The following is a 13750-nucleotide window of genomic DNA, read 5'->3' on the forward strand; positions in this document are numbered from 1 at the left end:
GGCTACCAAAATTATAGGTTCACCTGAAACAAAGTGGATTGATGCAACTTCTGGAATTTACAGCTCAGACAAATCTTCAAATCTATCAATAACAGCTGAATTCTCAGAAAGCCTTCAGAATTCTGTAAGTATTTCAAGAAGTGGGAGTATTTGGGTAGAGCAAAGCAACTATAGGAAGTGTGTTTGTGGGGGGAAAGAATCTGCTTTCTTTGAACAATTTTGATGCTGTTTTAAAAACATAGATAGTTGAATAAGGTAATTTATAGTAATGAGAATAAAATATGTTTTTGAAAATCATAAGGCATTACTCATTAATAATTTAGAGCAATAGTGAGTTATATAATAAAAAAATCAAAAGATCCCATAGTGATGTTTTGCAGGGTTTGTTTTTAAACATACATTTATTTGTTTATTTATTTATTTATGGCTGTGTCAGGTCTTAGTTGCAGCGGGTGGGCTCTTTGTTGCGGTGCGTGGGTTCTGTAGTTGTGATGGGCGGGCTCAGTTGCCCCGTGGCATGTGTGATCTTAGTACCCCGACCAGGGATCGAACCCACATCCCCTGCACTAGAAGGTGGATTCTTAACCACTGGACCACGAGGGAAGTCCCTGCAGGTGTTTCTTACCAATCCTTCATCATTATACCCCTCTCTCAGATCTTTGTGAATGTGAAGTAGTTAATTATGTAAAATTATACACTATAACTTTTCTATGCTTTCCTTAGTCTTTACTGGTAAAATAGATATAGTAATTGTGTGCAGTTTTAAAACCTCATGAAGCAGTTTTAGTTCTTGTGTGGGTGAATGTGATGGGTAGACTTACATATGTGGTTAAGAGATACACAGTTACATTAATTGATTTAAAATAATTATAATGTAGAAATTTTCTAATTTTCAAAGTAATAGTTAAATTTAAATTTGCAAATAAATGTGTTTATATTGACTCCCTAGATATAACGGCTGTTATCCCAAGATGCTCCCTTTCATGTAATAAGGAGATCCTGCTACCTTGTATAAGAAAAGTTTAAATGTTAGAGAATCCTATATGACTGTGTTGCTTACTCATAAATATAAACCGAATGGACCAATGATTATTTGGCCCATCATGTTTCTTGGAAAATTAATGACTGATTGAACTTAAAGCTATTCGTGCTTACAGTTGGTCATTAATTCTTCCACAAATATCGAAGAACAATGAAAAAATTACGTTTCTATTATATGTAAAAGGCTGTAAAGAATATATTAATGCTGTGAAAAACTCATGTCATTAGAAGATATTTTCACTAATGAGAAATGCATTATTTAAGCTTGAAGTCCAATTGGAGAGAATGTTGTTAACTGGCATTTTTATCGTTTCTAGAATACTGAATCAAAAGAAATTAATGGAATTCGTGATGAAAGCAATACTTTTGAATCAAAAGGTAAACATGACCATTATAGCTTACATTTATAATATAGGAGAAGTCATTGCGCTCAAGTTCTGCTACTATAAAAATTAATATCTGTGAGTGAAAGCAAAACTGATCTACTGCAAGTTGAAACTCAGAGGTTAGCACATAGATCCAATTGCAGCCAGGTGGAAGGGCATTCAGTTCCAGTGTTGAATAGTCCAGGAACTGCAAACAAAGCTTTGGCAGCCTGTCCAGGAGCTTTGAGTGCCTATGTGTCTAATCCAAATAAGAAAGACTGGTTTTCCCGAGGCCATCAGCCTTCTCGCTATGGTGTGCTGGCAAAGGGAATCTTAGTTAAATGCGAGGTTTCCTTTCTCCCTTTTTATGTTGTGAAAGGGACAAGCCTGGAAGCAGCTAGTAATAAGGAAATGCCAGTGGCAGTAACAGTAGTTAGCAGACGTACCCATCTGTAATGAAAAAGCAGACATAGCACCTAGGGAAATTTTGCATTATGGAGTCATCACTCCCTTCCTTCTGCTGTCTATCTACAAATAATTGAGCTACCACATGCTGTGTGCTATAGCTTAGACACACAAAATAAATAAGAAAGATCTGGTCCACATAGGCAGGGAAAGAAACCCAAAGAGGATGAAGCTTCTCTTAGCATGAAACTAGACTGCCAGGCACAGGTCTGGGTTTTCTCAGTGGTTTGGTGGTTTTGAATCTGCATTTGTCAGTTCATAATACCTTACGTCAAAATCAAACCAGATTTATAAATTTCCCTTCCTTTATTGATTATTTATGTATTTAATTTCTGATAATTATGTGACTATATATTTATGTTTGATATTGCATTCTTTGCCAAAGGAGTTTTTAAAAGTGAACATGACTGCTTTTTTCTTCATGATATTTTAATCTAAGCTGTGCGGGTCCCGTTCTGTCTGTGACTCTGCAGAGCACTTGTTAGTGACTATGGGGCGATACACAGGCCCTGTCATTTGAGGGTTTTGTTTAGATAAGTCAATATCAACTAGTGTCAAATAATAATTACATTTACATTTTATGAATAAACTGAAGTATAATAATCATTTGCCATAATCTTGTGACAGATCCGTAGAAGTCAGAATATTTTCTTTTTCTTTTTTATCTGATTGAACTCTATTTGCTTTATGTAAAGTTGGGGGCTATAAGATCTTGGAAACTAGGGCAAAATAGTCTAGTTAGAAGAATATTTTAATTTTAGCATTTGGGTTTTTTTTAGAATTGTTCTCTGGATATTTATTTTCTTGTCCGCCTCCCCATTATTTTTAGTTCCTTTTTTACTTACTAGTACTATGAAATATCTTAGTTACAAACAATTCTTCCTGTACTAGAAAAGATTTTGAATTGATTAACCTAAGCAAAAACATTTTAATTTCCACTTCCCTAAAGGGGTGTGATCTAGCACGGAAGATGTTACTTCAGCTACTTTGAAACTGTGATGCTACCTGCTAAAATTTATTAATCAAAATATTAGTTCCTTTTACTAATTTGAATGTAGTATAGACTACTAAAACTATGTGTGTCTTTGTGCATTGAAATAATCCCTATCTTCTATGGCAATCAGTTTTATCATTTTAAAAATAATATTGCTACAGAATGGAAAGATGTATCAAGTATCGTTTAGTTTTCCAGTGGTGAGAGATTAAAATGAATTACATGGTATTGATGTGTTTTTTTTTTTGTGTTTGTATTTTTCAACTAGCCTCTGAACCTATTTCTTTGAAAAACTTAAAAAGGCGATCACAATTTTTTGAACAAGGTAAACTGCCAAGCTAACAATTCATGTACTTTCATGGAATTGTTCCCACTCTCCACTCTTTTCCTGATAGTCTGTGGTGCTGGGCACTGAGCCTCTTCTATTTGGCCATCATTATGACCAAGCAACATAACCCATTTCCATTCTTTCCCTAGGGTCATCAGGCTTTTCTTACAGTTCATGGGTCTACCTCTGTGGTAATGGGTCTTTGTGTGTCCTTTGTATACCTCTGAAGTTTTTGGTTTTTTTTTAATTAAAAACATTGAGATGCTGTTTAAACACACACTACTTGCCACTGGGTGACAGTAAGAAATGAGGAATTTCATTTATGCCTTACTGCTTCCTACAAATTGCATAATATTAGATTACACCAACATACAATTGGCCAACTTTTAGAGTCAAATTTTGGGTTTTGGAAAATGCTGATTGCTATTGGGACGATGGCTTTGGAGTGTTAATAGGACCGCTCTGTAAATTTGGTCACATCTGTAAACAAGTACATTTTGAGATTCTCTTTGTTGGTGTAGTCGGGCAGTGCTGCGTTACGATGTGCCGTGCATGTGGCATATCCTCCCCTTTCACGTTTGTCTAATGCTCTGTCTCATGAATGCAGTTTGAACTCTGTGCTTTGCAGTCAAGAGCTTAAAAGTAATATCCAACATTTGAGATGCAATGGCACAGTCAGTAGGGGGTGTGCTGTTGGTGTCTAAAATGTTATTATTTCTTACTTTTAAGATTATCAAAAATATTTCCAAACTTGCCTTACAACATGGTACTTACTGGATTTGTGTATTTTGTGTTAATCTATTCGTAGTCTTTTTTGGTGAATTAAGATTTCTTTTTGACCGTAAATAGAAGTAGCTTACCAGCTCTGCATGTACAAGGGTCCATTTGTGTCAGTGTCCTTTGTGTTTTTGATAATTTTTGTTCAGCTCTTGTTATTCTATGGTAATTTAATTGAAACTGTGTGATAGGCCTAGCTCAAATTGGCTAAAATAAAGCAATTCCTTTTCTTTCTCCATTTTCACGCACTTTACTTCAACAGACTATTTTAGGGAAGAATATTTTCTTAAATCTCAAAGCAGTGTTCTTAAAAATATGGTTGTGTAAGTGAATAATTTATTTGACAGCTGAGGTTTCAGGAAAATTTTAAAATACAGTATGGTAGTGTTTCTTATGAAATTTGCTTACATGTTTATAATCATTGTACTACATACAGGCACACACAATTATGTAGGCCCCATAAGAATAAAAAGAATAGCGTTCTGCCCATAGGGTTACACATGAAGTCTGAATATTTTGTGTTTCAAATAATAGGAGTGGAAAGGGAAATGTTTCTTGAATATGTTCGTTGGTGGCTTATTTCAGAAAAGTAGCTCCTTAGCAATAAGGCCTGAAAAATGTGACTTACACCTGTCACAATGTAATTGAATAGCAGCAAGTAAAAAAATTGGGTTTGGTAGATGTTGTAATATTTGAAATTCAATTTTTCTTCTGTTAGGCCAAGTTATGAGAATACTATCCACTCTATTAATAAAAGAACCCTGAACCCTTAGAAATAAGTACACCAGTATCTCAGCTCTAGCACCTAGAGATAAGATGAAACTTTGGCATCCACTGTTTCTCTTCTTTTTACTGACTTTGAATTTGGAAGATGAGTAACAAACAGATGGAACTAAAGAGAGAAATGTACTGTTGTTTGAAAAAACTGATGTCACTCAGTATATTGGCATAGAGACAGTTAGTGATACAACTTTCTGAAAGGAATTATTTCATAGAAATGAAGATTTATACTGTTTTCTTTTTCTTTCCTTGCCCACGTGCTGTAATATAGGAAGTTCCGATTCTGTGGTGCCTGATGTAAGTAGTATTCATTTGGTTTTGGAATAAACAAGGAGGCCTGGGTGGGACTGAATTAGCACCCAGTAGCATCGCTTACCGTTATTTTAAGCTGCATGAGAGTTTATCCAGGAGTATCTTTCCAAGATAAAGAGACCTATTTTTTTTTAATTGAAGTATAGTTGATTTACAATGTTGTGTTAGTTTCTGGTGTACAACAAAGTGATTCAGTTATATATATATATATACATACTGTTTTTCATATTTTTTCCATTATGGTTTATAACAGGATATTGGATATATCAGAAGTTCCCTGTGCTATACAATGGGACCTTGTTGTTTATCCATTCTATATAAAATAGTTTGCATCTGCTCATCCCAAACTCCCAATACAACCCCCCCCCCCGCCCCTTGCCCTGTTCCCCCTTGGCAACCATGAGTCTGTTCTCCATGTTTGTGAGTCTCTGTTTCTGTTTCGTAGATAAGTTCATTTGTGTAAGAGACCTATTTTGATATATAAAGCCCACCCTCCTTTAGTACAGCGTAGGCCAAGGGTGATATGAATAATTTATGTATGCAAAAGTACTTCAGTAGGGCTTCCCTGGTGGCGCAGTGGTTGAGAGTCCGCCTGCCGATGCAGGGGACACGGGTTCATGCCCTGGTCCGGGAAGGTCCCACATGCCGCGGAGCGGCTGGGCCCGTGAGCCATGGCCGCTGAGCCTGCGCTTCCGGAGCCTGTGCTCCACAGCGGGAGAGGCCACAACAGTGAGAGGCCCGCGTACCGCAAAAAAAAAAAAAAAAAAAAAAAAAGTACTTCAGTAGATGACTTAATGAAGTAACATATTCTTCTCTGCTTTACACCTTTTCTCTTGTAACTCGGCAGCTTCCAGTCCCGACCATCAGTGCCCCGAGTCGCTGGACGTGGGATCAGGAAGGGGAGCGGAAGCGGCAGGAGAGGTGGCAGAAAGAGCAGGACCGCCTGCTGCAGGTAAAGCAGGGTAGTGTGGGTCAGCAGGGACTCAGTTTGCTTTAACAGCTTTTCCTGCTCAGTGTCAACCTACATTAAGAAGCAACTTAAAAAAAATTAAAAGCCAATAACCTCATAATTAACAAATCTTTTGATATGTAGCACATTTTTTAAAAATAAATAAATTTATTTATTTATTTTTGGCTGCGTTGGGTCTTCGTTGTTGCGCGCGGGCTTTCTCTAGTTGCGGCGAGTGGGGGCCACTTCTTTGTCGCAGTGCGCGGGCTTCTCATTGCGGTGGCTTCTCTTTTGCAGAGCACGGGCTCTAGGCGCGTGGGCTTCAGTAGTTGTGCCATGTGGGCTCAGTAGTTGTGGCGCAGGGGCTTAGTCGCTCCGCGGCACGTGGGATCTTCCCGGACCAGGGCTCGAACCCGTGTCCCCTGCCTTGGCAGGCGTATTCTTAACCACTGCGCCACCAGGGAAGCCCCTGTAGCACATTTTTTATGAAATACTTTTCCATTTTGAAAATTTCCAGAGTCCTCCTTTTAAAATTATTTATTAGACCCTTTGTATATTTTTAGAGTATGTGGCACCATCGTTTTATGGATTTTCTTATGCATGAGAGGTGTAGAGGTTTGTCAGGACCTCCACCTGCATAAACTGTGTGCTTGGTCCATTGCACCGTAATTCAGTGCCCCTTCCAGTTAGCTAGGGGCGTCGATGAATTACAGCCACAGTAAAGAGTGGATATGGGTTCAATTCTGAATGTCTGCCGTTTCCCAAGTCTGCATTTTAGCTCAGTATAAGCTATGATCTACTTTAGGGGTGCAAATCTGATTGGTTAAACCAATATCTCTGTCTTTAAAGATGGAGGTAGAGGGTAGAACTGGCAAAATGCAAATGAGAGATTAACATCATTAACCTATTAACTAATTAATATGCCATCTCATCTTGTAGGAAAAATATCAACGTGAACAGGAGAAGCTAAGGGAAGAGTGGCAGAGGGCTAAGCAGGAGGCTGAGAGAGAGAATTCCAAGTACTTGAATGAGGTAGTGTTGGCCCACGCCCTCTTCTAACTTCTCTACCTTGTTGATGAAATTCGCTGTAAAGTGGAAGCTACCCCGTTTCACCTGGCTTTTGTCACACATTCACCTGTGTAGTTCTCTGAAAATACCAGGCTCTGGTTTGTCAATTTCACTGTGACGTTTCAGCCTTTCTCCTAGCTTCTCTACTGTGTCACTAAATAATCCTATCGCTAGGCTCTCAGTGCATCTTCCTCTTCTGTGTTACAGCCCCACCCCCCATGTGTGATTTTTGTTAGTGATAAAACTTTTAACGTTATTTCAAGTGGAATTCTGGGCCAACTACAATAAGTATCATTTAAAACTGAATATAGACGTATCTGTGCATAGTACAGAAATGCACAGATTCAGATGGGTTTCTTTTCTCCCTGGTCACGTAGGAGCTAATGGTCCTAAACTCAAACAGCATTTCTCTGACCACACGGGAGCCTGCTGTGGCCACCCGGGGCGAAGAGTCCAAGGCACCTGACAGCGAAGGAACCCCGGCAGAGGAGGAAACGAGGCAGCAGCAGCAGCAAGAGAAAGACCAGGAGCAGAAGCGGCGCCAGGCGGAGGCAGAGGCAGAGGCAGAGGCAGACGAGCAGAAGCGCCAGGCGGAGAGAGAGAGGGAAACTTCTATCCAAATATACCAGTACAGAAGGTCTGTCCCCACGGCCGAAGGGCGCGTGTGCTTTTTCAGTTGATCTGACTTGGGTGCCTCTGAAGTGGGGAATGGATACAGCTAACTGGTCCCCCTGCTCCCTGCTATCCGTCCTCCACGCAGGGCCACACAAGCAGAGGTGAACCTTTTTCACTGTCAGTGATCCTGTCACCTAACTTCCCTCCTCAAAGTTCCCATATGGCTCCCTGTCACATTACAACATCATCCAGAGTCCTCGCCGTGGCCCCGATGGCTTGAATGAATTGCATCTCGGCCTTCTTGTCCGCCCGGCTTCCAACCACTCTTCCCCTCACTTGGTCGCTTACAGTCACACTGGCCTCCTTTTCCTTCCATGAAAATGTCCAACTGACTCTGACCCGGGACTTTTGCATTTTCTAGTCCCTGTACCTGGAGAAGACTTCCCTCACGTGTTTGTGTGGCTTACTCATTTTCTTTAAGGCTCTGCTCCAAGGTCACCTTCTCAGACTTTGCAGAATACCTCATCAGAAACACGTCTCTTCCCCCGACCCTTTCTCTCTAGTGTACACTCGCCTGCTTTACATTATGCATTTATTTGCTTGTCTGTTAACCTGCCCCATCCCACTAAAATGTGTTATGAGGCCAGTAAGTTTGTTTTATTTGCTTCGGTAGCCCAGCCCTGGAATAGTACCAGAACATAGCAGGCACTCAGTGTATGTTTGTGGAATGAATGAATTGCAAATGTCTGTTGGCGGTAGTAGGTCTGTTTTCTGTAGGGATGGATTGAAATACTTCTGTATGTTTAGTTTTCAACTCAGAGACCATTCTCATAAAGAGGCTGGAATAACAATACGTTGATATCCATTTCTTAAACTCTGGGCAGGCATTAAAGTCTAATACTTTGAGCATAAACTCTTTTTCCATCTTTTAGGCCGGTTGATTCCTATGACATACCAAAGAGAGAAGAAGAATCTTCAGGTTTGCTTCCTAGTGACAGGTGTGTAGAACTTTAATTGTAATTTGGTTGGAGTAATTGGCTTCAGAAGAATATTTGAGGTCTTGCCTAGATGTTTTGTAGGACTGCTTTAGCGCCTGCTCTTTTGTGGGATACAAAGATATCCTGCTGGTTGATGTTTGTATCAACTGGCTTTTGCCGTGTAACCAACTGCCCCTAAACTTAGTGACTTGACTTACGATTTCGCGGGTCAGCATTTTAGACTAAACTCAACTGGTGGTTCTTTTAATTGACTGGGTCCCTAGTGCATCTACCACCAGTTTACTAAGCAATTCTGCTTTTGGGAGTTGACTGGCCGTCAGCAGGGACAGTGAGAACAACTAAGCCACGTGTCTTTCAACATTCAGCAAGCCAGTGCAGTCTTCTGTACATGGTGGCTGGACAGAGAAAAGAGTGAGAATTAAAGAGAGAAAGCGTGCGAGGCACCTTGCAGTCTAAGGTCTGACCTGGTACACCATTGCTTCTGCCACATTCTGTTATCTAAAGTCACAAGGCCAGCGCAAGTTCACAGAGAGGAGAAAAACCCTCTCTCTTTGTGGGAGGAGCCACAGTGCAAGGGTAATGGACACAGAATAAGACTTGTGTTCATTTTTGTGATCTACCTGAAGCTTCATTTTAAAAAAGTTATAAGCAATGGCATAAGCTTACCAAAAGTTCCATGCGGACATCTGAAATGAGAATTGTAGCCTTCCTCTTAGTTTGGTTAGAACTACTAGTCAGTTTCAGGGAATGAAGATAGGATTTCAGATACCTGAAAAGTTATATATTTCCTAAAACATTAAATTTAATATTTTAAAAGAACTTTAAAAATGCTTTGCACTCTTAAAATCACTAAGGACTTCTGAAAAGTCTGTCTATATATATATCCAGTGTATGACCATTAATCTGTGTTTTCACAGCTAAAATATCTCCTTTAGGAAGTTCACCTTAGAAATAAGGAAGGACTCGTCTCTGTAGGCAATCAGGATGACTAAACAGGGCTCAGAGTAGATAGGGAAAAGAAAAACAGCATACATAAAGGTACTAATGGGCTGACATTAAGCTAGACAAAAAATTCTAGTGATGGATAACCTTATTTATAGTGAATGTTTCTGGGTAACTTTAGATCATTAAAATGTGTATCTCTCTTTTTTAAAGCTATGATTTATTTATATATATATAAATAAGCTTGATGTATGTGGTTCATTACCTTGAGAAAATAAGTAGATTTTAGGGAAAGGAAACTTAAGGAATCCTGGAAAGTATGAAACGCTCGTAGGTAGTTGTGATAAAGCATGCCCTAGAGGCATTAAGGAGCGTAGCTAGACATCATGCATTAAAAATATTTTCTTCTACCTTAATACAAATGAAACCATTCATGGATGTTGCTAACAGCTGTGATATATTATATGTTGTATTGATATATTATAAACGTCTGCATATACCTATGTATGACAATGTATATTGTTATTATATAATATATTATTATTCATTATTATTACTAGTATTTGAAGTTATTGTGCCTAGGAGAGTGAGAAAGAGATGAGCATGGATTGGTATATGGACCCAAGGTTTAGGCCTTTTCAGAAGTTGCCTATGCCAGTGTGCTCCAGTACCTCTTTGGAATGCTAGGATAACATTTGGTGAGTTGCTGTTTCAGAGTAGGACCCTAATGCCCCCAAAGATGACTTCTTGACCCTTGGGCAGTGTGAAGGAAGTGCTGACAGTCTGATGTTAGGTGATCTGATGACAGATGCTTTGTACAGCCTGGGAAGATTGATGTCTGGAAGAGAAGAGAGTCAAAGTATTCAAGCTGGTCAGAAAATCATAGGCTTTAACTGACATCAACTTGGAGAGGATTTTCACATGCTTCTGTTCCTAGCATCAAGCTCTTTTCTCTTTAGAGATGTCTTGTTTTCTGCTAGTTTGTGCAACATGAAAAATACCTTGGTATGAAAATAAATATGGCTCTCAACAGACATGGGAAATAAATCAGCTGCTTTAAAAAGTAATCTTTTGGGGGTTCTTACTTCATAAATATGAAAAGGATGTTCTTAGTGAGATGTATGTAATCTGTTCTGTGTTTTAGGAATAAATCCAGATCCACTACTGAACTGGATGATTACCCCACAAACAAAAATGGTAAATGTGAATTTTTTCCAGAATTCTTCAGCGCAATTGCTTAGTAATGCTATCACACCCTATGATCAGTATTTTTAAGGTCAAGGTATTTCAGGTTGATTAAGATTACATATTTAAAATACTACAGATTTTTAGCACCCCTTCCCATTTGTGTATAAGAACAAAATTATCTTGTGCTTAATTTGGCTTTATTTTATGATGGAGGGAGTACTGCAAGATTAAAATGATTATAAATAGTTAAGGAAATCTGTGGAAATTTTGCAAAGTGATGCTGATATGATTTTGTATAGTGAATTTCATCTTGCCTCCAAAGAATTGGGACAGAAAAGTTTTCTGCAGAGTACCAGGGAAATTGTATATAAACCCGAAATTGCATATAAACCTGAAATTGGACATTTAAATGACAAGATTCAAAAAATTCAAAATGGGGCTTCCCTGGTGGCGCAGTCGTTGAGAGTCCACCTGCCGATGCAGGGGACACGGGTTCATGCCCCGGAGCGGCTGGGCCTGTGAGCCATGAAAAAAAATTTACAGCCCTCTGTGAACAAAACAACATCCACAGGCCCCAATGGTCTGATGGCAGCTCTGGTTAAAGCTTGTAGAATTTACAGTTTCTAATAGGTTCTGTAATCACCCCTTTTCCCTTAACACAGAGGACCTTCCATCGTCTGGTCCTAGTTTAACTTTCCAGCGTATTTTGCTGTTTTCCCCATTAGGGGCCCTTAACTATAACCAAATTGTTCTCTCTCTCATTTTCCAACTTATCAGATGCTTTCTGATCTAGTTCCTCTGCTCTCACCTGTTTGGATTTCCAGTTTCTTCTCCCCTGAATTTGCCCCTAAGCCACCATTAAAATTAAAGTTTAAGTACTTGAATCTGCCATGAAACATTTTTAACCTGCAGTGATCATATTCTCTCTTGAACGTAAACACGGGACCTGTTAGTAATAACAAGTGTGACTCTCAGAAATAGTTTTGTTAATATTGTGACTAGTGTTATTAATCTGGCTGCTTTTCTATGTATGTTTTCTCCCCTTTACTAACCGTAAGCTCTTGTATAGCACACGGTAGACGTTATTAAATATTTTATTGAAAAACTTGGCTATGCCAGTAAGGCATCTTTAAAATAGAAAACATTTTATTCCAAATCTGACCAAATTGATAAGCTGTGTGCATACACCAATGTAAACATAGGCGTGTATAAGAAACCTTTGGTGGCCTTGTTCATTGCTTACTGGAAGATAAACTAAGGCAGAATGAATTTTGAAAGAAAGACAATAGCAGTGAATCTAGAGAGCAAAAGAAAATAAATCCTTAGATGAAATTTTCTAATCCAAATTGAGATGGGGAGGATACATCAAAGTTAGGGATGTTTTACCCATATCAGGAATTAATCAGCAAATCCAAGGAGACAACGCCTTCAGGATAAAACCTGACTTAATTGTCATTCATCCAAATTATAGTTCTGTCTGTTCCTTGACAGGAGATAAAAGTCTGATAACATTCCTTGCTTATCATTTGGATTACTTGGCTATTTCACAAAAGCCGTTTTGGTCATTGAATATGCTCTCATTCCTATGATTTGGTCATGACTTATTCTGTGACTTATACCATGAAGACTCGAGCCATGTTAGCCGGAGATGCATGCGTTTATGTCTTAGCTCTCTCCGCAGGGGGAGTGTACGTGTTTTGAAAGAACAGAGTGCCCTGTTCCCTTGCAGAGTTGTCACAGCAAGCATTCAGTGAGCAGGTGCTTGATTGATTTTAATTTAGGAAGGAAGGAAATAGTGGAAGAGAAACTTTCTAGATGAGCAGTTTGTAATGTAATACTGCTGAAATCAAGGCTGGTTGTCTCCTTTTTAGGCAGCCCTCTGGTATGCCTCTGGGTGTGGAATTGGAATTTCTAGGGACAGGAGACTGTTCCTTTATGTTCTGAGGCAGCAGTCTCATTGAGAATTGATAATGTGAGCATATGTGCCCAATGTCACTTTTTTTTTTTTTGCTCCACTGTATTTGGAGATTTATCCACTATGCCTTTTTTTTAATGTGCTAATCCCAGAACTTTTGATGTTTTTAATTTAGGAAGCAATAGATATTTAGACCGAACTGGGAGCAGTAGCTCATCGCAGAAAAGCTCCAAGAAGGAACAAGTCCCATCAGGAGCGGAGTTGGAGAGACAGCAAATCCTTCAAGAAATGAGGAAGAGAACGTCCCTTTATGATGACAATAGCTGGATCCGACAGCGCAGTTCCAGTGTCAATAAAGAGCCTATTTGTCTGCCTGGGATTATGAGAAGGTGAGAGACATCTTCAGAATTATTTCTCCTTCTATACTGAGGTGCAGATGTTTAATTTCTAGACGTGCTGGCTGCTTTGGACAGAAGAGATGTCATCATTTCTTTTCTTATGTAAGATTTAGTGGGGGAAAGAGAAGGAGAGCAGATGTCATTGGGCACTTGTCACGGAGCACTGATTAGTGGCAGACACGTGCCAGGTGCTTTGTCTACATCATCTCACTTAATCTGGAAAGAATATCTTGAGGCAGGGATAGTAATTCTGCTTTTCCATACGAAGAAGCTGTGACTAGAGCAAGCAACGCACTCAGACAAAACCACACGGCTAATAGGTTGCCAGGCTGCCTGTGGAGCTCTGATGTGTGATTCAGGTACTTAAATAATTGATGTGGTCCTAGTGTTTCCGTGGATGATGCTGAACCAAAAAAAAAAAAAAAAATTAAACCTCTGTTTCTAACGAGGCAGTGGTTAGATTGGAGTCATGAAAGTAGTGTTCACAAAGTGTGGACACCTAATTTTTGTAACTTAAAGGAAAATCCAGAGATATAAATTAATTGGAGATGAGAGGATGAACTAAACAGATGTATCGTGGGTAAGTGAATACTGAAGCTACTTCTATTTAGTATT

At 39.2% G+C, this 13750-nt stretch overlaps 1 protein-coding gene across 4 annotated transcripts in view; it reads left to right on the forward strand.

Moving 5' to 3' along the window:
- LMO7 (LIM domain 7) overlaps positions 1-13750 on the forward strand; it is a 131476-nt gene that overhangs the window by 110578 nt on the left and 7148 nt on the right. For all 4 annotated transcript variants that reach the window (XM_065895862.1, XM_065895866.1, XM_065895863.1 and 1 more), the window contains 10 exons: positions 18-124; positions 1359-1419; positions 3134-3190; positions 5022-5047; positions 5910-6014; positions 6951-7043; positions 7457-7716; positions 8627-8692; positions 10779-10831; positions 12913-13126. In XM_065895862.1, coding sequence (XP_065751934.1) covers positions 18-124; positions 1359-1419; positions 3134-3190; positions 5022-5047; positions 5910-6014; positions 6951-7043; positions 7457-7716; positions 8627-8692; positions 10779-10831; positions 12913-13126 — 1042 coding nt within the window. The remainder of the gene's footprint in view (positions 1-17; positions 125-1358; positions 1420-3133; positions 3191-5021; positions 5048-5909; positions 6015-6950; positions 7044-7456; positions 7717-8626; positions 8693-10778; positions 10832-12912; positions 13127-13750) is intronic.

Source organism: Phocoena phocoena, chromosome 18 (genome assembly GCF_963924675.1).
Source record: "Phocoena phocoena chromosome 18, mPhoPho1.1, whole genome shotgun sequence".
Lineage (NCBI taxonomy): Eukaryota > Metazoa > Chordata > Mammalia > Artiodactyla > Phocoenidae > Phocoena > Phocoena phocoena.